Consider the following 23,420-nt stretch of genomic DNA (forward strand, 5'->3'; position numbering starts at 1 on the left):
ACACAGAAAAGAGCCTTTGATAATCCTGTAAAAGAGCAGACTGTAGTGTTTTCAGTACAGCAAGACTGCAGCTACAGGCATGCCTGCATAGCAGCACAACCAGGGGATGGTGGCAGGCAACTTTAGGTTATGGGGGACTTTTTTGTCCTTCTTACAGTTCTTCAGTATCGTTGTTATACTGACTTTCCACCCCACTACTTTTGGGGATGTGGGGAGGAGAGGTCCTGCTTCAGCCCTGAGCCCACTACTGGAAGGCTCTCTCTCTGGGAGTAGGTGTGGCCGCCCATCCGTGGAGCGACCTACCCAGTGCCTGTCGCAGTCAGGGCTCCACGAGGGTGGAGAGGATTGAAGAGACTCAGGGACAAATGAGACTTCCCAAATTGGCTGGGGCAATGGAAGCTGAAAACTCTATCAGAGGGAAAGGGGACTTCCTAAATGGCCACATGGCCACTATGTGTGCTCATGACCTCTGGGATGTCTGGGTTGTGAGAACGTCCATCCTGAGAGCAAAGGGGGAGGGACAAGGGACACCAGCCAGTCATTTCTATTTCTATTACCTTCTTCTAGGTCTTTCCCCTCCCCAGTAAGCCAACTCGTTAACTGCAGGTTACCAGGTATACCTAAGTGATCTCTCAACCTTTAGCCAGTCTAGAAAAGCGACCAGGTGAAAAGGTGCCTCCACCACGCATCTCTCAAAACAGCTCAAACATAGCCTTCCTGACTCCCCATGCTGAGCTGAGCTGGGGCCTCTCCTATAGTCCTCTTAATCCCAGCAAAGGAGGGGCTGCGTTTTGTGACTTCTTTCCCTTAGAAGCCTGGAGAATTCTTAAGAGACTGTGCCCAGCATTTACTCTCCCTTCTAGTAATAACTTGGCGGGGGTAGAGAAGGGGTGCTGTTGGAACAAGGCTTCTTAAAACTTGGCTGCAGGATGACACAAACACCCCAGAACGTGCAACATTGTGTACAAACATATATGTATTTTCCCTGGCAAGGACCACAGCTTTTCATCAGATTCCCAAAGGAGTCTTGACCCAGAAAGTCTAAGGACTTCTGTAACAGACAAAAGATTCCTAACGCATGCTTACATGCTTACAGAATGAATGGCAGGCATGTATACTGGTCATTGTGAGTTTACTACTAAAATTCTGATTTGTTTCCAACTGGCTAAAGGAGTTTTATGTACAAATATCAAAGAGAATGAGAGACATTACAAGAAAACATGAAAAGCAAGCAAATCGCAACAAACAGAAACTTTTGCTGCTTTCCTTACCATCACTCAGACCACTCAGAGCCTTAGCCTGAATTTCAGGTTTGGTAGGAGGAACCGTTTTCTCCTGATCTTGGGTTGGCTCGGGTTCGGCTTTCTTGACCTGGAGTGGACACCCACTGCTGACCAGCCAGGCCTTCAGGTGATCGATGTACTCTCTCCCAAACAGAGTAGAGTCCTCAAAGTTTGGAAATGCGGCAGGAGAGGGAGCTATATCTTGGAGGCCGACGGCTTCTAAGATTTTCTCTTGCCGGAAAGAAGAGGCCAAGGAGAACGTCTGTCCCAAAAGAGCTAAAGACTTCCGGCAGAGAGAATTGGTGGTCTCCAGGGCAATAGCCAAGTCCAGGGGGTTACTGAGGGTCTTCATCTTGACACTCAGCTCATAGGCATTGCAGGCCATGAGCAGGGGTGTGACACTCTTCAGCAGCCGGTCTTGTAGCCTCATTATGTATTTATCAAAGGGCTTTATGATTTCAAAAAAGCAATTTTTGGTCTTCACAGCACCTTTGTCTAAAAGCATGTTTAAAAACTCGTTATCAACTCTGGGTGTTTTCAAAGCAGAGTGCTTTAAAAATTTGATAGTAAAAAAGCAAAAATCTCTGTGCTCTGGTTTTAAGGAGCATTTGAATGAGGCGAGCATTTTAGCACAGGTTTCGGTTTCAAGTTCAAAGAGAGTCTGGAAAAGCTGGGAAAATTTAACATCATCTTTTATGGTGTGGAATCCTGCCCATTTGATTATTTCTATCCCAAACCTCGAAAAAACATCAGACTTATCTATCAGATCGAAGCTCATCTTTCTTCTGGGGAGCCGAATATCCTTCAGATTAAGCCCCAAAGGGATTTTCTGAGTGGGGAATTGGACATCTTCCGTCCCTGGGTTTGTCCCCAGCGTCAGATCAGGACTTGGGGTGGTCTTCTGAATTTGGTCAGTGCCCTGAGTTTTGGGAGTGATACAACTTACAGTGGGCACCTGTTTTGTGCTCATGTTTCTCAGCATGACAAGTTTCCCGACCCCTCCTTTAGGCGTGAGCAGGCCTTGAGTCTCCCCCTTTCCTAGGAGGGCACCCTCCTGGTCAACGATGTTTAGACCTCGGCCTCTGCCCTGGACTTGGCTGCTGCCCCGGAGCACAGTGTCTGCCTCTCCCGGACGGTCCACGTCGTAATCCCGACTCTCTTTCTCCAAACACTCTTTCTCAATCAGCCTGGAGGAGCCAAAGTCCCCCAGTAATGCAGAAGGACCAAAACTATACTCCTGTGACCAGGAGGATTCTTGAGAAACTGAATGGCCAAAGTCTTGTTCCCAAGAGCCACGGAGTGCAAATTTCCAGTCCTGAGAACGGAAATGTCCCAATTTCCGGTGGCCGAAGACCTGGTCTCGGGAGTCAGGGTGGGAAAATTCCAGGTCCCGACCACATTCTTTGCGAAAGTAGCCGTCGTCACTTACAGAAGCGTTGCTTGATCTGAAGGAAGGTCCTGGAAATATATCACCTCTCAGGCCTTCTCTCCCAGTGTCTTGAGGATGAGCTACAGATCCGCCCAGAGTGTATCTGCTGTTGCTATGAATGTCATCATACATATCTGCTCTGGCTCTTGGGACTGTCCTTAGAAGATCTGAAATAAACAATCCAGAAAGAAACACAAAGGTACTTCAGACCACAGGCTGCAAACGGATGATCCACAGACCACCAGCCAGCAGGGGTGCTTTATCAGTCAGAGTGCATTTTAGAAGCTCATATTCGTTGCCAACATTTAAAACGTGTGTGGTTTCACTTAAAAATAGATTTACTACTTAGAAAAACAGAAGACCTACAAATACTGGGCCTGCATTTGCCCTGACGACAGTCCATCGAGGCTGGGCAGCAGTGACTCTCACTCATTCAGATCTCCTGCCCTGGCTCTGTTTTACAAGCCCTCTTTTAGACTCAGGGAAGGGTATCTGGTCCCCAAATAACCTGGGCTTCTTTACTGCGACCAGAACACCTGTGTGTTTCTACTTCTATCACACAGCATATGGGTTTTCTAGAGGATGTCTGCTTCCCCTGCTTCCTATGAGGAACTCTTGGCCCACAGTGCCACTGAGGCAGGAGCCATATCTGACACTGCACCCACCACAGCTGGCTGGGCCTTGGCTGAGCATCTGACCCAAAGCTGGCTGATAGGCTCCCTCAGCAAGGTCCATTAGGCCAACCAATTCCTGGAAAAACAGAGACTGAAGCAGATAGGAGGGAAGACAGAAGCTAAACAAGCCACAACAACAGAGGCCACAATGGAAACTAAACACTGTGTACTTTTGTCCTACCCTGTGGGGAAATGAGAAAAATAGGAAACTATGTTTGCATTTGCTCATTTGTGCATAAAGAAACTGTAAGGGAAATTCCCTGGCGGTGTAGTGGTTAGGATTCCACGCTTTCACTGCTGAGGACCTGGGTTTAATCCCTGGTGGGGAACTAATATCCCATAAGAAGCGTGGTACGGCCAAGAAAAAAAAAAAGAAACTGTAAGAAGCCAGCAACAGAAGTGAACTATGGGCATATGAGAACAGTGGGCCTCAGGGAGACTTTGCACAGAGTGCCTTTCTTACTTTCTAGCTTTTGAATCAGAATCTATTACCTAGTCAAAAAGTCAAATGTAAGAAAAGGGAGAGAGAGATGCCAGGAAGTAATGATGGGCCAAGAGGCCACAGGAAGCCAGGGCTTTGTATAAATCCAAGTTTATTTGTCCAACCAGTACTTTCTAAGCACCTACTGCATGTGAGCACTGTTATAGGCCCTGAAGTTACAACAGGGAAAGGAGATAGCAAAGACCGCACTTTCCTGGACCTGTCAGTTGAGGGAGCCAAACATAAAAAGTCCTTGAGGCGTAAGAAAGTGCCAATAAGAAATAAACAGGCGGGAATGTGAGGAGGAAAGGACATTTTTAGATAGGCTGGTCAAGGTGGCCAACTCTGAAACACTGTATCTGAGTAGCAGAGACCTGCTGTGGGGGTCAGAACGGGCAGTTGTGGGGAAAGCCTACCAGGCAGAGGGAGTGTGAGGACAAAGCCCTGAGGTAAGACGAGGAGGGGACAAATGTGGCCAGAATGGAACAGAGGGAAAGAGGGGCAAAGTGGTAAGAAGGCAGAACCTAAACTCTGCTGCACACTGAAGTCCCTGGGGCATCCTGACTTAATTAACTAGAATGAGGTGTGACCTGGGCATTAGGGTTTTAAAAAAGCCCCCAAATGATTCTAATGTGCACCAAAATTAGGGAACTATCAGGACAGAAGATGCAAACAGAACAGGGTGGGTACCAGATCAAGCCAGGCCCTTGACAGGACTCTGGGGTTTACTATGAATGAGACAGAAAGCCATGGGGGTGGAGGGTGAGGGAGGGTTGGAGCAGAGGGACGACCTCACTGGCTGCTCTGTGGGGAACAGACCACAAGGGACAAGAGTGGATGTGGATGTTCCAGCAAGGAGTCCACCAAGATAATCCAGACAGTATGGTTACTGATGGCCTGGTGAGGGTGGTAGCACTAGAGGTAGAGCAGTGGTTGCATTCTACACAACAGGATCTTCCAATGACTTGGTTTACAAGGCACTGGAAAAGTGCAGAGTAGAGCACACGCACAGAGAAAGGCTGACCGATGGACCATACAGCTCTGTGACAAAGAAATGGTTCGAGAACCATCTAGCACCCTACTGGGTTCACAGTCTCCCCTGCCCCCAACCCTTCCTGAGGTAACTTAAGATATGTATTAGTGTTCGAGTCTCTAGATAAAGATAAACCAAGATTCAAATACCCATATATATACACACAGGTTTATGTACATACACATATATATGCACGTACATATACCCCCGTATACGTATATATATATATAAAAACACATTAAGTATTCAGGATTCACATATGGCTAAAAGAATTAAAGGATGCACAAAACACCACAGATATGGTTACTTCTGAAGGATAAGGAAACAGCAAAGAGGCTTTTTACATCTTATTCTTAACTACTTAATTCTTCCCATCTTTTGTAATAGGAATGGTTTTGTCTGCTACTCATTTTTGAAAACTCAGAATCTGGAGACAGCCTCTAAGCCTCAGTTTCTCCAGGTCCAAAGCACATAATAACAGTTATCCCTACCCCAAGCACTCAGGCTCATCCAGCCAACACTGAGAAAGCCTCCTCTACACCTCAGCTGGCTCTAGGGCTGGGGCAGCAGCAAACGGCACAGGCCCGAAGGAGGCCTGGAGGAGGCCAGCCCATGGCAGAGGAGCAAGTACACAGTGCAAAATCAATCTCCAGGCCTACTAGAGCCTCCTGGGGGAAGGCACCTGTGAGCTGAGTCTTAGTGCCTGAGGGAATTAACCATGCAGAGCTAGGATGAGGGATTCAAAACACAGAGAGGCACACAGTATAACTGAAACAACAGGCCCAAAGCAGGGGATGAGGGCTAGGAGCCTCGTGTGCTGTGAAGGACTTCCAAGTTGTCCGCAATCTGTGTGGGCACCATTTTTTTTTTTTGCGGTACGCGGGCCTCTCAGTGCTGTGGCCTCTTCCGTTGAGGAGCACAGGCTCCGGACGCACAGGCTCAGCGGCCATGGCTCACGGGCCCAGCCGCTCCGCGGCATGTGGGATCTTCCCGGACCGGGGCATGAAACCGTGTCCCCTGCATCGGCAGGCGGACTCTCAACCACTGTGTCACCAGAGAAGCACCATGGGCACCATTTTTAATTCTGCTGGCATTATGTTTCAAAACTTTGCAAAAGGAATGTTTTCAGGCAGGGCCTACGTTCAGCAGCTCCACAGGCCCCCCAGACCTTCCTGTCTTGCACATACCAGTTACCCGGCTGCTCCTGCACTTGTCTGAGGATATAAACCCAAAATGGGGAGCCCCAAGGGTCCAAGCAGGGACTTGGCCCAGCAAGGTTGGCATTAAGAGATCTGTGGGGGGACTTCCCTGGTGGCGCAGTGGTTGAGATTCTGCCTACCAAAGCAAGGGACACGGGTTTGAGACCTGGTCTGGGAAGATCCCACATGCCACAGAGCAACTGGGCCCATGAGCCATAACTACTGAGCCTGCGCGTCTGGAGCCTGTGCTCCACAACAAGAGAGGCCGCAACAGTGAGAGGCCCGCGCACCACGATGAAGAGTGGGCCCCGCTTGCCGCAACTAGAGAAAGCCCTCGCACAGAAACGAAGACCCAACACAGCCAAAAATAAATAAATAAATTAATTAATTAAAAAAAAAAAAAAGAGATCTGTGGGGAAAGCAGATTTGAGGAAATGAAGCCAGAAGCTGAAAGACCTTTCAGGAGGAGATTATTGCAATAATCCAGGTGAGAACTGATAAGAGCTCAAACCTGGGTAGCAATGGTGGGGATGGAGCCAGGAGGTTTATTTAAGAACTCGTCTTTAGGTGGCGGAAGGTGCCCGGGGAGAAGAACCTCGAGATAATGACAATACCTCCTTCTACATAATGATGTGACATGACAGGTGGACCAAGAGAAAATTTTCTCTCCCCTTAACAAATAAGAAGGTAGGATCTGAGGAGTTGCAGATTGGGGTCTGGTCCCAACCCTAAACACACGCTCCATCCCCCCCAAAAAACAGGCACTTTAATTTACCTTGAGCTTTAAACTGAAGAGCTTCGCCTACAGCCTCACCACTGGGGTCCATATGATATCGGTTAGCCTTTTCCTGCAATACAGCATCAAAAGTCTCCTGGGCAATTCTCCTTGCTGCCATGTTTCTCTGACCTGTAGGGAGAAGTGGGAAACGAAAGACACTAAGAATGACAACTAATTCTCACAGAGTCTGATCTGTTTCACCTAATCCTCAAAGTAACGAGGCAGTAATCCATAATCTGGCATGGTACTTCAGAGGGAGGCCAGATTATTTTAAGGGGGGCTCTGCCCTCATGAACCTCACAGGTGTGTATTGGCTGAGAAGGAGTAAGACAAGCATGTTGATCTTGGATAATTTATTTTGCATCTCTGAGCCCATTCTCCCAGAGTCCCTTAAAAGAAGCTCTATAAAAGCAGTCTTATCTCCGGGGGTGCTGAAGGACTACATGAAGCAACACACATAACTAAACACAACAATGTAGGGCAGTAGGAGCATAACCCTTGCAAATGGTGGTTAGGAAAGATGTGATCTTTCCCATTTCCATTTTCCTATTTTCACAGACATGGTGAAGAGGCTCTGAGTGCTAACTTCCCCTCTGAGAGAGGTGTCTCAACGAGTGAGTGGAGAAATCCCTGACCAGTGATGATGACCTACTGACAGAGCTTACTTATTCTGTGCCAGGTCCTGTTGCAGGGGAGGGACTCCCACAATGCCGTTTACTTCTTGCAAGAACCCAATAAAGAAGTGGGTCCTATTATGAATGAAATTACACAAAAATGCAAAAGGGAGATTCAGGCTAAGTGACCCATCCAAGGTCAGCCAGCCCAGACTGAAACCTGGCAAAAACAGGGCACTGGAAGTGGGGACAAAGCCCTGAAGACTGAATAGAAAAAGACTGAGAAGCAACACTGAGCAATCCAGTGGCAGTGTCCTTACCCACCAAGGTTTCCCTTCCATCTTGAAACCTCCAGCCTCAAAACCCAAGTCTTCCCCTGCCTTATAGTCATTTCTTATAACCATCACCCCCTTTTACTATCCTTCAGCCCTTTTCCCGGGGCTCCCTTGTTCTCTACTACCGAAGGGCAGGGTCTCCTGGCCAGGTGGCCCGAGATCAATTCAAGTGACCTAACCTTTCCGTGCCTCCGCTTCCCCATCTATGGAATGGGCAGCTCATGATGGGGGTCGCTGTGGGGACGGAACCAGTTAAAAATGGCAAAGAGCCGGATTCAGCGCCCCGCCGCCGTTATCGCCCCACCAGAGGGGTCGCTCCCGGCTCAGGTTGAATGAATGAACGACCGAACGAATGAACCCCTTCGGGCGCGGCCTGCCTCCTACCGGCCTCCGAGGACTAAGAAAAGGGGGCGTCGGGCCCGGCAGGCCGCAGACAGCCCCCCAGGCCGACCCGGACGCGACGCGGCCGCCGCGCAGCCAAGGGCTGAGCCCGCTGCGCCATCGTGGAGACCCGGGATTCCCGGGGTCCAGCCCAAAGCCCTCACCCCGGGGCCCATCCGTCGACAACGCCCTGGCCCGGACCTCACCCAGAGCCCACCGCGTGCGGAGCCGCCCCCACCGCCGCCTCAGGTTCCTCACCCGCCGCCGCCACCGCGCGAGGCGGGGACATGCAAATGAGCCAACGGTCTCCGCAGCGCCGCGCCGCGCAGGCGCAGGCCGCCGCCGAGCCTAGATGCACAGGCGCAGGCAGCCGCCGCCAAACCCTTTTGCGCAGGCGCACTGCCCCGTCTTCAGGGCGGACACTCCTGAGGTAAAAAATTTCGCTGCCTGGAGTGGCGGCAACGGGAACCGCCCGAAAAAGGAGACAAAGACGCCGCCGCCGCACACCTGTTGGCTCCCTCGGCTTTACCTGCACTCACGGTCACCCTTGGTCACCCCGGGAGCAGTTCACAGGGCTGAGGGAGGCCGAGGCGAGGCGGCGCCAAAGCGCCTGCGCACGTACGGCGGCCGAAAGGGACCAGAGGCGCCGCAGCCGGTGACAGCCGCGAACCTCACCGTTTCCCCACGTGGCCGCGGAGACCGGGTGAGGAGCGGTGGCCGCCGAGCCCCCTCGTGCGCGAGGCAGGGAGTGGACGCCGCGGGGTCGGACTAGTGATTGTGGCGCGCCTTTCTGGGACTTGGTTTTGGGTGATGAAAGATCGTTACGGAAGCCGCCCAGGGACAAAACCACCCACTTCCCTGCTCTTCGCTTTTTTTCATTTATTCATTCTTTCAACACTTATGTATGTACTGACTGCCTGCTGCATGTCCGGCCCCATCCTAGGCATTGGGGGGGAAGGTGTTTAACAAAACGGGCCCCAGCTCTCATGCAGGTTAAATATCATTGGGGAGGAGACTAGACAGTAAAAGCAAATAAATAGATGAATCATTTTGTTCCATGTTGAGATAGTATTAAAATACTAAAAGAGAGCGATGCGGTAGGAGAGCGGGGCTGCTTTAAACAAAGTGGTTATGAAGGATGTCCCTTGGGTAGCTGGGAAGAATGAGAAAGAAGCGGGGAAGCCCAGGTGAGAAGGTGTAGGTAGGGAAAGTGTTGGTAAGGGAACTGGGTTTTGTTCTGAGAGGGTTGGGAAGCCACTGCAGGATTTTGAATAGGTGAATGAGGCGGTCTCTGTGCTTTCAAGTCTCCCTCTGGCTGCCTTGTAGAGCACAGAGGCACAGGGTATGGCAGGGAGGAAACAGGTGAGGCCACCTGAACCAGGGTGGGTGTGGCAGGTGGAGAAAGATGAATCATTCAGGGTCCCCAGTTTGTCAGGGCACCGTTTTCTTGATAAGCAGAACCATGGCTTAGAGAGGGAAGCAGGCTGTCAGTTGAGAGCCTTGATAATTCCCTTCCCCTCAGCATGCCTTGGACGCAGCGTGGGGGTCGGTAATGCTGTTTCCTCTCCTGGCCTGGCCTGTTCGCCAGGTGGCTCCCAGATGACCATTCCCAAACACCATCTTTCTCATGAGCTGTACTTTCATCCCTGTCCCTGCCCTCCACAGGTCTGTGCTGGATCCAGGGGACCCTGAAGGACTGTCCTAAGTGGTGGTTCCAGAGCCAGACACTGACCTCCCCAGCTCAGGGATCTCAGGGCTGAGCAGAGGGAGATTCTTGGGGTGGGGAGGGTGGGGGGGTACTGAGAGTACACAGACTCTGTCTGAGTAGCTAGGGAAGGCTCCCGTGAGGAGGCGGCCTGGAAGGGCTGGTGGAAGCTCCGCAGAGGACGTAGGTGGAGGTAAAGTGTTAATGAGACAGGATAGGATCCTGGCCTTCAGATTCCTCATCCTTAAAGTAGGCACAATGACATTCCCCTTTAGGACTGTGCTTCTATGACTGAGTGGCCACTCATCAATGGCCCACTTGGGTCTGAAGCGTGGCCAGAGTAGCAGAAGCAACGTCTGGTGGCAGAGCCAGAAAGCAGAGTCCCTCCAGCAGCATCCAGCCCCTCAGAGCTGGCCAGGAGCACCCCACCACCACCAGCCTGGGCTCCCCAGTGAGAAATTCTTTATCTTGAAACAGAAAATCCTTATTCTTTTCCTCCACCTTTGATTTGGAAATCCTTAGCGATCCCTAAACAGGCTCCCTGTTCTGGAGAGCAAAGAGGGGGATATCTGCAAGGGAGTGAGGTGAGGTGTTTGATGCCTTATGTCTGCCACCCCCCAGTAAACTGGCTGAATTACCTCTTAAGCAACAAAGGAAAAGAACAACTAGGTGATGTTTATTGAGCTCTGTGCCAAATCCTGTTCTAAGTGCTTTGTAGAGATTGATGGGTTGAATTTTCACTGCAGCCCTCTAGGTAGATTCTGTGTTTGTCCCTGTGTCACGCGTGAGAATTGACCAACAGTGAGGTTAAGTGTAAGGCTGGGGATTTGAGCCCCCCTGGTTGGCCCTGGAGCCTGTCCTCCCCATGACCCCCAGCCCAAGCATATGCACAAACACAGATAGAATAGTCACATTCTATGCTGCCTCCACAAAGAGAAGTGAGGGCATGGGTGGCTTGTTTCCCTCACAGCCCAAATTTGCACATTCCCATGCCACGATCCTAGTGCCCCCATGTGCCTTTGTCCCCCTAATGCACTTTCTGTGCTTTCTACGGTGCATGATTCTGGAATGGACTCGGGACCAGAAAAAAACAAAACTGTTTTAAAAGACGATATTACAACAATCAAGAAAGTCCATCGTGTGCTATATGTTAGAAAATAGCATTGTATCAGTGTTAAATTTCTTGTGTTAAATTTCAGTTTTGTGTGAATGTATAAGAGAGTGTCCTTTTCATGTTGACATCTGTAGGAGGAAGGGGTCCCATGACTGGAACACATTCTCAAATGATGTACGTGTCACACACTCGTAGGCACACACTCACTCACATAGGTTAACACGGCAAAATGTTAACAATTGGTGAAGCTAGGAGATCCTTCCGCTTATACAGTGCTCCTTGTACTATTCTTGCAACTTTACTATAAGTTTGAAAAGTGATGTATTTCTCATTTTTTTAATTTTTGGCCATACCACGCGGTATGACCACAGTGGTCTTCAGAAGCTTCTTTGCTTTCTGGTCTCACTTGATGCTCCTGGCTTCTCTGGCCCATTTCCTGCCCAGACCTGGAATCAACTCTTACTCCAAGAGCCCTGGCTTCTTTGGTGGGAAATGGTGTTTAGAGACCACAGTTGGTATTCAGGGTGCTGCTCATTGCTGCTGTGGTGTCATTTCCTCCAGGCATTTTCAGTTCATATTAATAGAAAATTGGTTATTTGCTCAAGAGAAAATGCATCATGAGTTCATATCATATTTCCAGTTCAAATTGAGGAGTTCTGAGTTTTTACTTCTTTGATTTTATGTTAGAATCTTTTTTCTTTTATGCTCATTCCTAATGATATAAACATTATTACTTATTTGCTACATCTATAACTGTTTCTGAATAATATTTCTAATGTGGTTTCCAATAATATGATTACTGAAAACTGTTGAAGATTTTCTTTTGCAGTTTTATCCTTAGGGTAGATCCCAGTAAGAATATACAGTCATATCACTGTGCTTTAAAATTGCATGAAATGGGCTTCCCTGGTGGCGCAGTGGTTGAGGGTCCGCCTGCCAATGCAGGGGACATGGGTTTGTGCCCCGGTCCGGGAAGATACCACATGCCGCGGAGCGGCTGGGCCCGTGAGCCATGGCCTCTGAGTCTGCACGTCCGGAGCCTGTGCTCCGCAATGGGAGAGGCCACAGCTGTAAGAGGCCCGCGTACTGCAAAAAAAAAAAAAAAAAAAAAAAAAAATTGCATGAAATGATCTGATCCACGTAGAAATACTGTTAGGTTCATGACTTTCATTTTGCTCTTGATTTTTAGGGATTGCTTTGATTTTTATTTTGGTTATTTTGGCGTATTTCTTTTCCTAATCACATAAAGCATTTAGTTGAGTTCCAAATTCAAACCTGTAAAACAAGGTATGTTAAGAGAGAATAATGCAGCTTCTATTCCTGCTCTCACCATCCTTTTCTCTACCTCCCCTTACAGGTAACTATTTCTATTAGCTTTTGATTTACTTTTCTTTTTATTTATTATTATTTAGTAATAATAAATATTTATAGTAACAGTAATAAACATTACTTATTGTTATTTTTTTTTATTTTTATTTTTTTGCGGTACGCGGCCCTCTCACTGCTGTGGCCTCTCCTGTTGCGGAGCACAGGCTCCGGACGCGCAGGCTCAGCCGCCATGGCTCACAGGCCCAGCCGCTCCGCGGCACGTGGGATCCTCCCGGACCGGGGCACGAACCCGTGTCCCCTGCATCAGCAGGTGGACTGCCCTTATTGTTATTATTTAATTAAATAAGTATTTAATATCATTTTTTATTTTATATTTTATTAGTGCAATGGTATGCTATCTCATAACATATTTCATTAGATAAGTACATTTGAAGCACATAACTATATAATAGAGTAATATGTGAATAATATTGTTTATATTGTAATATTATAGTATATTATAATCATACAACATACAATATAATATTATTAAGATATTTTATATTTATTTTACTGTTACTACTTTTTACTATAAGGACATACATTATGTTAACATTTCCCATTTTTTAGATAAAATATACTGAACTACCTGCCCTTGTCTGTACTTTTAGATATTCTGTGGATGTTGGGAGATCACCCTTTCCTGTGACTCAGGTTGTAAGAATTTTTCCAGGGTGGTTATAGGCTCTGGCCCCTTGGTAGATGCTCCCTAAGTGGTAGCCAGGTTCTCATTTGCCCTCTGACCCTTGATGATGCTTACGTCTCACCTTCTCAGCTTGGGAGCAACTACTGGGTGCCCTTGACCCCACACAGAGGAGATGAAGATGGCCTCCAAGCACATCACCCAGGAGACCTTTGATGCAGCCGTTCGCGAGAACATCGAGGAGTTTGAGCTGGGGCCAGAGGAGGCAGTGAAAGAGGCCGTGGAGCAGTTTGAATCACAAGGTAGGGTGGTGTGGCTCGGTCTCAGCGCTGGTCTGGCTGTTTGCCCAAGAGTCGCCTCCAGTCCATGGCTCTTAATGTGAAAAGAGTGGTATCCTGCCATGACCACATCCCTCCTGGCAATGACAGCCCTGGGCACTATCTTCTGTCTACACTCTGCCCCAGGCATGCTGGCCACCCTCTCCCACCTCGCTGGAGCCCACCCTCTACTTGCCTGGACCTTACCCTGACATCTGCAGGGCTGGGTCCTTCAAGGTGGGTTTCATTTTAACTGTCGCTTCCTTGAAGAGACTTTTCTTGACCACCTCCCGAGAAAAAGGGCCACCTGTCTCCCTGCCCCACCTGCACCCCAGCTTGAGTTCATGGAGGCAGAAGGGGTGTTGGTCACCAGCCTCTGGAAACAGGTGACATGCTCCAGCCAGGCCGTGGAAGAGAGTGGTTAAGAGGGAGCTCTTTGCAATAATGTGGGCAGGGTTAGACCCTGCTAGCCACAGCAGGGACCTCCCCCTTCCCATGACAGGCCAAGGCAAGGGATGAGAGTCGTCTGATAGAGGCAGAGGCAGGAAGCTGGGGATGAACACCCTGCCCTCCCACTCCTCCTGCCCCTGATCTTGAGTCCGGCTTCCCATTGGCCAAACCCAGTCAGACGCCAGAGGGCAAGGGAGACTGGGGATCCAGCGTTCAATGTCAGAAGCTGGTGTCCCGGGCACAGAGTAGTGTATAGACACTGGACAGGGGCTGGTGGGGCACCTAGACAGGTTCTGCACAGTGGGGGCTTCCTTTGGGGGGGCAAATGAGGCTGGGGATGCAGCCAGGGTGAAGAACAATGGGAGCCCCAAGGGAGAAGGCCATGGGTTACCCTCCCTTCTCAGCCCACCAGACAGAGTGTGTCCCTCACTGTGGTGCTGGTGTGTAGCTTCACTACTCCTCTGCTCCCATTGGCTGGGGCCAAGGTACAAAGACCCCCACACCCCACACCCCCGTGTGGGCGTGGCTGCTGGGCCCTGCCCAGGCAGGGAGGGAGTGGGGTGGGGAGCTGGGCAGATCCCTGAAGGCCTCCAGAGTAGGTGGTCCCAGCTGAAGGGACGTGAGGTGTGACTCCAGCAGGCCCATGGGGATGATGGCTGTCACTTGTTTCCTGACTTCCCCATCCCCCTCAGGGGTTGATCTGGGCAACATTGTAAAGATGACGCCGAAAGTCTCTGCGGATGGACCCCAGGAGCCCACACATGACATCCTGCAGGTAGGAGAGGGCAGCCCACGTGGGCCTTACACGCATGGTCCTGCATCACCTCATAACTCTGTCGGGGGCACCCTTTCCCTGGTTCCCAGATGGCAGACACAGATTCAGAAGGTCAGAGCCTACTCAGCAAGCACAGGCAAGCCTGAGTGTGCAGCCAGGGCTCCTTGAGTCCACGTCAGAGGGCCTCTCAGGGACCACTGTGATCTGTCCACCCACCCACGTGCCACATTCTGGGATTGGAGCTGTTAGAGTGGACGGGGAGTGGGTAGCACTCCAGACATAAGGGGCAGACAGCATTCATGTTTGTCTTGGTATTGGGAGCCTTGGGGTAGACGGCCCCCTGGCGGAGCCTCTCTCTGCCTCCCAACCACTGAATTTGCTCAGAAAATTGGACGGGAATCCCAGGAAAAGAGAGTGCAATCATAGTAAGGCTGTCACTTACTGAGCACCGACTCTTTACTGGCACATTACAGCCCATCCCCTTAGCACTCAAACTGGCCTGCAAGGTAGGTGGTGTCATCTCTGGCTTCCTGTTGGGGAAACGGAGGCCCAGAGCCTGCCCTTGCTCTCCAGTGACCCAAACAAGGAAAGTACAGCTCACAGAGGTTAAGTCCTTTATTTAAGGTCATCCATCAAACTGGTAAACTGTTGGTAAAACAGCAGAAGGTTCTAGTGTTCATTGAGAACTGGCTGTGGACTCAGTTCTGTGCCAAGTGCTTTCCTCATGCCATTTCAGTTATTCATCCAAAGACATCTGTGAGGGTAGGGTTATCATCCTCATTTAAAGGATGGGAAAATTGAGATCCAAAGAGAAGAAATGATCCCACAAGCCACACAGCATGGACCACCTCCCCCCCACCCCAAAAAAAAAGCAGGAGGGGGAGACAGCCGTGGATGTGAACCTAAGGGAAATCATACAGTATCTGTCCTTTTGGAACTGGCTTATTTCACTTAGCATGATGTCCTCAACGTTCATCCGTGTTGTAGTATTTGTGGTTGAATAGTGTTCCTTTGTATGGTTGAATAATATTCCATTGTATGGCTACACCACATTTTGTTTATCCATTCGTCCATTGATGGACACTGGAGTTGTTTCTGCCTTTTGCCTTTCTGCCTTTCAATTCTTTTAGGTATATACCCAGAAGTGGAATTGCTGGATCTCTTGGTTTAATTTTTTGAGGAACCACCATACTGCTTTCCACAGCAGCTGCACCATTTTATATTCCCACCAATAGTGCACAGGGTTCCAGTTTCTCCACATCCTCACCAACACTTGTTATTTTCTGTTTGTTTTTCTTTTCATAGTAGCCACCTTAATGGGCGTGATGGTGTCTCATTGTGGTTTTGATTTGCATTTCCCTAATGATGTGATGTTGAACATCTTTTCATATGCTTAGTGGCCATTTGTGTATCTTCTCTGAAGAAATGTCTATTCAAGTCACACACACAAATAGGTTTTAACCTATTTCTTTCACCTTTTAAAAAATTTTCGTTTTTATTGAAGTAGATTTGATTTACAATGTTGGGCCAATTAACCTATTTCTTTTTTTTTTTTTGCGGTATGCGGGCCTCTCACTGTTGTGGCCTCTCCCGTTGCGGAGCACAGGCTCCGGACGCGCAGGCTCAGCGGCCGTGGCTCACGGGCCCAGCCACTCCGCAGCATGTGGGATCTTCCCGGACTGGGGCGTGAACCCGTGTCCCCTGCATCGGCAGGCGGACTCTCAACCACTGCGCCACTAAGGAAGCCCTAATCTATTTCTTAATATTCTGTTTCATCATAACATATGTTTAGTTAAGTCCACAAATCAGAGCTCAGCGAGGGTTGGCTGACAGGCATTCTTGACTTTCATGGCAGTCGAGGCCAAATCAAAGCACTTCGGGCTGATGGTATCTGTAGACCCACCCTCACCAGGGCTGGATGCAAATGATGTCATAAGCTCCAGGGGCATGGGTTCATCTTGGGCTCAAGCTGAGACAGGTCCTCAGGTCATGGCATTGAGTGGCCACTAGACTTGTGTGCCCTATTCAAATTGTCTTCTCTCATTATAAGCTTTTTCCCCAAGGGCTTAGAGTTGAACATGGGTAAACCAACCGTGTGTACAGCATGGTTTCATTTGGCAGGTACTCAGTAAATATTTGTGGAGTGAATGAGAGAGATGAACAGGAGGTATATGATATGGGCAGGACTGGTAAGGGTGGCTTTCACCTTCCTTAGAGAGCTAACCATTGGTGGGTATGTCAGTTAGTTATGACTGTATAACGAACAACCCAAGGGGAATTCCCTGGCAGTCCAGTGGCTAGGACTCCGTGCTTTCACTTCTGTGGGCCCGGGTTCGATCTCTGGTCGGGGAACTAGGATTCTGCAAGCCACGTGGCATGGCCGAAAAACAACAAACAACCCAAAACAATAGCCATTTTATTGTTTTTGATGATTTTGCTGGGTTGACTGATCTCAGTTGGATGTTTCTTCCGCTGGTCTCACTTGGGGGCCTCTCATGCAATGGCAGCTAGAGCTAGAATGTTTAATGTCTGTACTCGTGTGTGTGGCTCCTTGTCAGGGACACTGAGATGGCAGGGCCTCTCTTTCTCTCTCCCTCTCCCTCCCTCCCTCCATGGCCTCTCAAGCTCAGTGGGAACTTCCCTGGTGGTCCAGGGGCTAAGACTCCATGCTCCCAATGCGGGGGGGGCCCGGGTTCAATCCCTGGTCAGGGAACTAGATCTCACATGCCACAACTAAGAGTTCGCATGCCGGAACTAAAGATCCCACATGCTGCAACTATAAGATCCTGCATGCCGCAACTAAGACCCAGCACAGCCAAATAAATAAATATTAAAAAAATAAATAAATAAAAGCACAGGTGTGGAAGCTGCCCCACACAGCTGGAACTAGCCCCACAGAACTTCCACCAAGGCCCAGATCCCACACGAGGGAATCCCACAGGGGTGCAGCACTGTCGCTGTGACCGTCTTTGGACTGAGCTGACACTGAGGTTTCTCCCATGTCCCTTAGGCCCTGGATGACCTGCAGGAGTCCATGGCCCGCTCTCACCCCCAGGAGGTGTCAGCGCACCTCGCCCGCTTTTGCGAGCAGTGCAAGCAGCAAAAGGCCTGCCGCTTCTTGGCAGCCGAGAAGGGGGCCTACCCCATCCTCCTCGCCACCTGGAAGTTGGCCGCAGCAGGTGACCAGGGTCTCCTGCTCCAGGCCCTCAATGCCCTGTCAGCCCTGACTGATGGCCAGCCCGACCTCTTGGACACGCAGGGCCTGCAGCTCCTGGTGGCCACACTGGCCCGGAATGCTGACTCGGCCAACGTGACCTGCTCAGGGATCCGCTGTGTGCGCCACGCCTGCCTGAAGCACGAGCATAACCGGCAGAGCCTGGTAAAGGCCGGTGTGCTACCCCTGCTGACTGGTGCCATTGCCCGGCACAGCCGCTGCGCCGATGTGGTCAGGGAGGCCTGCTGGGCCCTACGCATCATGACCTTTGATGATGACATTCGTGTGCCCTTCGGCCGTGCCCATGACCATGCCAAGATGATCGTGCAGGAGAATGGAGGCTTGAAGGTGCTCATTGAGGCCGCCAAAGGTAGGAGCAGGTGTGGCAAGAGTGAGTGAGGGTTTAGGACTGCTTCAGGTCTGGCTGGCTCTGGGCAACTCTTGTATTTGTCAGCTTGGTCCCACCTGCATGGCAGCCCTAGCATAACAGTGTCCTTACTCCTAGTTGCTCCAGGAGAGTTCCAAGCCAGCACTCATTGGCCCACACCACATCCCATGCTCATCCCTAAACCATTTGGGGAGGGGGCTTGGCTCTGTCCAGCAACACAGACTGAGAGTGGAAAAGAGGGCTCCTCAAAGGGAAAAATAAGGGTGCTGTTTCCCGAAGATGGGGGAGTGTTGCTGGCACTCACTGTGACCGCTCCCAGGCGGAGGTTTACACTTTGGTCCATATTGGCCGCCCATTCTTGTGCATGTCCATGTGCCTGACTCTGGGGTGACCCTGATGAGGCAGCCAAGGGAGGTCACAACACTGACGTTTGGGCACCAAAGCCCCTGACCTCTGTCCACTGCACCCACTGGAAAAGGCCTGACTGGGGTCTGGTGCACAGAAGGTGCTAGAAGAATGAGTTCCCCTTTCCAGCCTGTCCTGTGTCTCTGGCTGTCTCACTAGGCCTGTGTGTGCGACTCTGGCCCTGTCTGTGGGGGACTGGGGCCTGCCTCATTCTCCCCTTCACACCTCCAGAGAGGGTGAAAACCAGCTGCAAAGTTGGGCTGCTTTTCCAAGGGGTACTTTGCATCTTCCTTGTTTATTTGCAGGAGCTCCTATCAGTGAGAGTGCTACCACAGAGACAGAACCAGTAGGGTGTGTGTGTGTGTGTATTTTTGTATATATATGTATACATATATACGTGTATATATATATATAGAGAGAGAGAGAGAGAGAGAGATTTGTTGCAGGGAATTGGTTCATGTGGTCATGGGGCTTTTGAATCTGAAATCTGTGAGGCGGGCCGGAGGCTTGGGCAGGAACCAACACTGTACTTTGCCAGTGAGCTTCTTCCTCTTCAGGGAGACCTCAGTTTCCCTCTTAAGGTCTTTGGCTGATTAGATGAGGCCCACGCAGACCGTCAAGGGTCATTTCCTTGAAGTCAGTTGGCCGTGGATGTACCACATCTAGAGAATGCCTCCACGGCACACCTGGATTAGTATTCATGGAGTCACTGGGGACTGTGTCCTGGCCAGGGGGCCCTGTAAATGACCATCACTGAGCTCTGTGTCATTATGGCCCTCTGTGCCCCCCTGCTAACTCCCTAACTCTCCTCCCCCCATCATCCTCAGTCATGCCTCTCCTCCCTGGTGCCTCTGAGCTTTGTCTTCAGCATCTGTGTTTAATTTTGCTCAGGTCAACTCTATCCATATGTCCCTCTGCAGCTTCTAGGTGTCCTGTTGCAGTTAGAAAGGTCGTTCCCTACCCAAGATCATAAAAATAGTCTCGGATGTCTTATTATAGCACTATTATGGTTTTCTTTTTTTAGCCGAGATCATCAGTTGGTCTGGAATTTATCTGGGGCACAGTCCTGTGTCTTCCCTGGAAGCCAGCAGGGGGCACTGCAGGCCCAGGCAGCACCCCGCCCCCACCCCCGCACCTTGTGGTCCCTGGGGCCCTCCTGGTACTGGCGGCCGCCCGGCCAGGCAGAGGGGCCAGGCTTCGCTGGTGGAGCGGGATTCGGGATTCCTCCCAGGACTACTGGCTCGGAGCGTGGGCTGGTTTTCTCTCTCCTCACCCCAGCGTTTCCTCCTCCGTCTGCAGCATTCCCCGACAACCCCAGCATCCTGAGTGATCTCTGCAGCACCCTGTCCCGCCTGGCTGTCCGCAATGAGTTCTGCCAGGAGGTCGTCGACCTCGGGGGCCTCAACGTCCTGGTGGCCCTGTTGGCCAACTGCAATGACCACCAGGTGGGCGTCCAGAGCTGTCTTAGGGTGTGAAGTCCTCTTGCCTGAGTTTCACTCTGTCATTTCTCCCGACACCTGGGGAATGCTCCGGGCCTCCCAGTGAACTCTGCCCCTCTAGGCCCCAATCAGCCAGCCAGGCTTGAGTCAGAACACTCTGGCCCTGTCTGCTGAGCCCAGATCCAAAGATCAGTTTTCACTTCTCATGACCCATGAGAAGGACCTCAAATTTAGGGGGAAAACAAACCCACCCACTCTCTCTCACTGTCCTTTAGTGGTGGGGGGGCTGGTCCAGACCCCAGCTCCGGTGTGTGATGCTGCAGTGAGGCCACCCGTGCTCTGCTCGCTGGCCTGAGCCAGCCACACGCCCCTCTGTGTGTGTTTTGGGGGGGGTTGAAATCATCCAGACGCCTCACCTGGATGCAGGTGGCCTGAACCACAGGGTCCGCTTCCCCGAGCCTCCCCTGCCTTCTCTATACAGCAAGTGATGAATAACCCTGCTCTTCCATGCCAGCTGCACACCCGGGGTGGCCCCACCTGTGTTCAGACAGCAGACATTGAAACAGCCCCAGACACTCCCTCGAGACCCCCTCCCACAATCCAGCAACCAAGCAGTTAATGCCTGGATGCCTCTCAGGAGAGGGGTGTGGCCGGGTGTGACCCATGCATTGCCCTCTCTTCAGGACCTTGTGAAGCAAGTGCTGAGCGCCCTGAGGGCTATCGCAGGCAACGATGATGTGAAGGATGCCATTGTCCGTGCTGGCGGGACAGAGACCATTGTGTCTGCCATGACCCGGCACCTGGCCAGTCCCCAGGTACCCACCCCAGGGCAGGGGGGACACACAAGGTGGGGTTGCATGGCTGGAGTCCCAGATCAGTATCTGTATCTACATAATGGTCTTTCCCATCTCTCGAAGCAGGGCCAGGCCTAGGGTGAGGTCAGCGAGCAAGAGGCTGGGGGCAGCGTGAGTGAGGGCCAGGGTGGGGCGAGCAAGGGGCCTGGGGTGAGACCGTCACCCCTAAGAGCTTGGTTGATGCACCTGCTGTCGTTTCTGTTACTTCTGGTCCAGTACACACGTGGACTGACAGCGGTCTGTCCAGGTGAGGTTGCAGGGCACTCACCTGGGGAGCTGGTGACAGTGGGGGTCTGTCTGCCTCCTCTCAGCCATCCCCGTGACCCACCCCGCAGGTGTGTGAGCAGAGCTGCGCGGCCCTGTGTGTCCTGGCACTGCGCAAGCCAGAGAACAGCCGGGTCATTGTGGAGGGCGGCGGGGCCCTGGCTGCACTGCAGGCCATGAAGGCACACCCGCAGGAGGTTGGCGTGCAGGTAGGCGTGGGGGACAGGAGGAGGGGACGGGAGCCTGGTGGGCAGGTGGGGCAAGGGGCCAGCATGCACATTGCTGGGGGCGGGAGGGGGAGGGTGCAGGTCCTCTTTGTCCCTGTCCCATCCCCATCATGACCCAAGACTCCAGGGTCTCCTTCCTTCTCAGCCCCTGATGTCCTGCATCTACTTAACCACCCTCCAGAAATGTGCTGAATTCTGCCCGCTGCTGTCTTCTTTGCTCTTCTTGCATTTGCTCTTTTCCTTTCCTAACAGCCTCTTTAGAGGAATCTGAGGAGGAGGAGGAGTTGGGGGAACCAGCAGCTGGGGATCTGCTGGGGTTTGGGAAAGGTTCCCTGCCCCACCTTAGGCTGCTGCTTTGTGTTTTTGCATGTGGGGCCACTGTCCACGCCTTGCTGGGGAGTCAGCAGAGGTGAAGTGTAGACAAGGCAATGCACAGCCCTGCCAGAAACCCACACTCCTCCCTGCAGCAGCCCCCAGGGCGCTCCCTGCCTCCTACCTTTCATACCCTCCCAGCACAGGGGCCTCCATGTTGGTCCTGAGACACACCGGGCTTGGTCCCACTGGGGACCTTTGCTCCCTCCTCCAGGATGCTGTGCCCTTGGCTGGCCCATCACCTTGTCCGCTCCTGACCACCCCGGCTGGGCGGGCCCTCACACCTCACCTGCTTCTCACCTGCTCTCCCACTGGTGGTGGATGCCATGTTGGGGTGCTTCTCAGCACCCACCCCTGGCAGAGACACAGAGTACAAATGCCGACTGAATGAATAACAATATAATTGACAGATGGACCCTGTACACAACCCCACTTTTCCCACTGTTTCCCTGCCCTCCTCCCCTGCCGCCCGGCCAGGCTCTTGCCAGCATCAGGGGATGTTGCTCTGAGACTTTGGGTCTCACACCTCAGGGACCAGCCCCACCTGCCAAGCACTTGGCTACCCTGAGCTTTAGTCTCCTCACCTGGGAGCTGGGGTGATTAGCCTTGCCTCCAGGGCTGCCAAGAGGATGAAGTGGAGGCATGAGTCTAGCCTGATGAATCATAGCGTAGGCACCTGCTGAATGTTGGCTACAGCCATGTTGTCTTATGATGAGGACTCCGAGGTCAGAGTGGACCCCACCCCCGGCTCCCACCTGCTGGCTCACAGCCACTCGCCTCCTGCTTTTCCTTCTAGAAACAGGCCTGCATGCTGATCCGAAACCTGGTGGCCCGAAGCCAGACCTTCTCACAGCCCATTCTGGACCTGGGGGCTGAGGCACTCATCTCGCGGGCCCGTGCCACCCATCGCGACTGTGAGGACGTGGCCAAGGCCGCCCTGAGGGACCTGGGCTGCCACGTCGAGCTCCAAGAGCTGTGGACTGGCCAGAAGGGTAACCTGGCACCATGACCCCAGGCTCAGTGTGAGCTGTGACTGGGTGAGTCGTGTGACTCAGGAACAGCTGGGGAGAGGGTGGGGGCAGGAAGCATGTCCTGCTACTCTGCCTCCAGATTCCTCCCCCATTAACAGGAGGTGTTTTCTGATGGGTACCAAGCATTGGCCAGGGGTTGGGAAGGGAGCATTAGTGAGGTGCCTACACAGCAGAAGGCAGCCCCTGGGTCCCGGCCTCCCTGCATGCTGTTCCGTTCACTGGCTGACAGCATCGGCTTCATCTGTCCTGTGCCACCCAACCCCACTGCCCTTTGCTAGTAGAAGCGCCCCCTCAGCATTGCTTAGGGCCAGAGGTCTGTCTGAAACTTGGAAACCATACTGGCCAATCTCATAGCAGGGCAGGGATCCCACTTCTGTTCCTACAAGTCCGTTCTCATCCCTGCTACTGCTTCTCTCACCTGTAAAATGGATCACAGATGCCTTGCTGTGCTGAACAGAGGGCAGGGACCAAGGCTCGTTTGTCTCCTGGTGTCCCAGGCCAGCCAGTGATGCCTGGTAATAAAAGACTGTTGGTTGATCAATGGAAGGGTCTCTTCCGTAGCACCATGCAGCATGGGAGCCACAGCCAGTGGCCTCAAAGAACAGGGGAGAGGGGTGCATGTTTGGGGAGGTCATGGGTTCACTGAG

At 51.7% G+C, this 23,420-nt stretch overlaps 2 protein-coding genes across 10 annotated transcripts in view; one reads left to right on the forward strand and one right to left on the reverse strand.

Annotated features, from left to right (window-relative positions):
- Positions 1–9,002, reverse strand: part of SUGP2 (SURP and G-patch domain containing 2) — a 31,220-nt gene extending 22,218 nt beyond the window's left edge. Inside the window, exons 1-3 of one of the 5 annotated variants that reach the window (XR_009539754.1) lie at positions 8,466–8,545; positions 6,875–7,006; positions 1,272–2,879 (exon numbers count right to left, since the gene is read on the reverse strand). Coding sequence is in view for 4 of the 5 variants with exons in the window: in XM_060144833.1 (XP_060000816.1) it covers positions 1,272–2,879; positions 6,875–7,006; positions 8,466–8,496 (1,771 nt within the window). In the remaining variant the exon portion in view is untranslated. Of the gene's footprint in view, positions 1–1,271; positions 2,880–6,874; positions 7,007–8,413; positions 8,558–8,736 lie in introns of those variants that run through there. The other 4 variants (XM_060144836.1, XM_060144835.1, XM_060144834.1 and 1 more) reach the window with 4 other exon arrangements.
- On the forward strand, positions 8,589–23,314 carry ARMC6 (armadillo repeat containing 6). 5 transcript variants are annotated; one of them, XM_060144838.1, is made up of 9 exons: positions 8,589–8,910; positions 13,006–13,048; positions 13,170–13,339; positions 14,497–14,579; positions 17,590–18,163; positions 19,886–20,031; positions 20,709–20,840; positions 21,215–21,352; positions 22,539–23,314. In XM_060144838.1, exons 3-9 carry the CDS (start codon positions 13,213–13,215, stop codon positions 22,749–22,751), a joined length of 1,413 nt encoding a protein of 470 aa, XP_060000821.1. In that variant the 5' UTR covers positions 8,589–8,910; positions 13,006–13,048; positions 13,170–13,212; the 3' UTR covers positions 22,752–23,314. The 5 variants fall into 5 exon arrangements, with proteins under 5 accessions (XP_060000821.1, XP_060000820.1, XP_060000822.1 ...); XM_060144837.1 differs by lacking the exon at positions 13,006–13,048; XM_060144839.1 differs by lacking the exons at positions 8,589–8,910; positions 13,006–13,048 and adding an exon at positions 8,946–9,109.
- The last annotated feature ends 106 nt before the right edge of the window (positions 23,315–23,420 follow it).

Source organism: Lagenorhynchus albirostris, chromosome 3 (assembly GCF_949774975.1).
Source record: "Lagenorhynchus albirostris chromosome 3, mLagAlb1.1, whole genome shotgun sequence".
Taxonomy (NCBI): Eukaryota; Metazoa; Chordata; class Mammalia; order Artiodactyla; family Delphinidae; genus Lagenorhynchus; species Lagenorhynchus albirostris.

Coding starts and splice junctions, on each gene's coding strand:
- ARMC6 (XM_060144838.1), top strand. CDS start 13,213: ATGAAGATGGCCTCCAAGCACATCACCCAGGAGACCTTTGATGCAGCC. Junction 14,580..17,589: donor CCACACATGACATCCTGCAG/GTAGGAGAGGGC, acceptor CATGTCCCTTAG/GCCCTGGATGACCTGCAGGA. Junction 20,032..20,708: donor CCAACTGCAATGACCACCAG/GTGGGCGTCCAG, acceptor CCCTCTCTTCAG/GACCTTGTGAAGCAAGTGCT.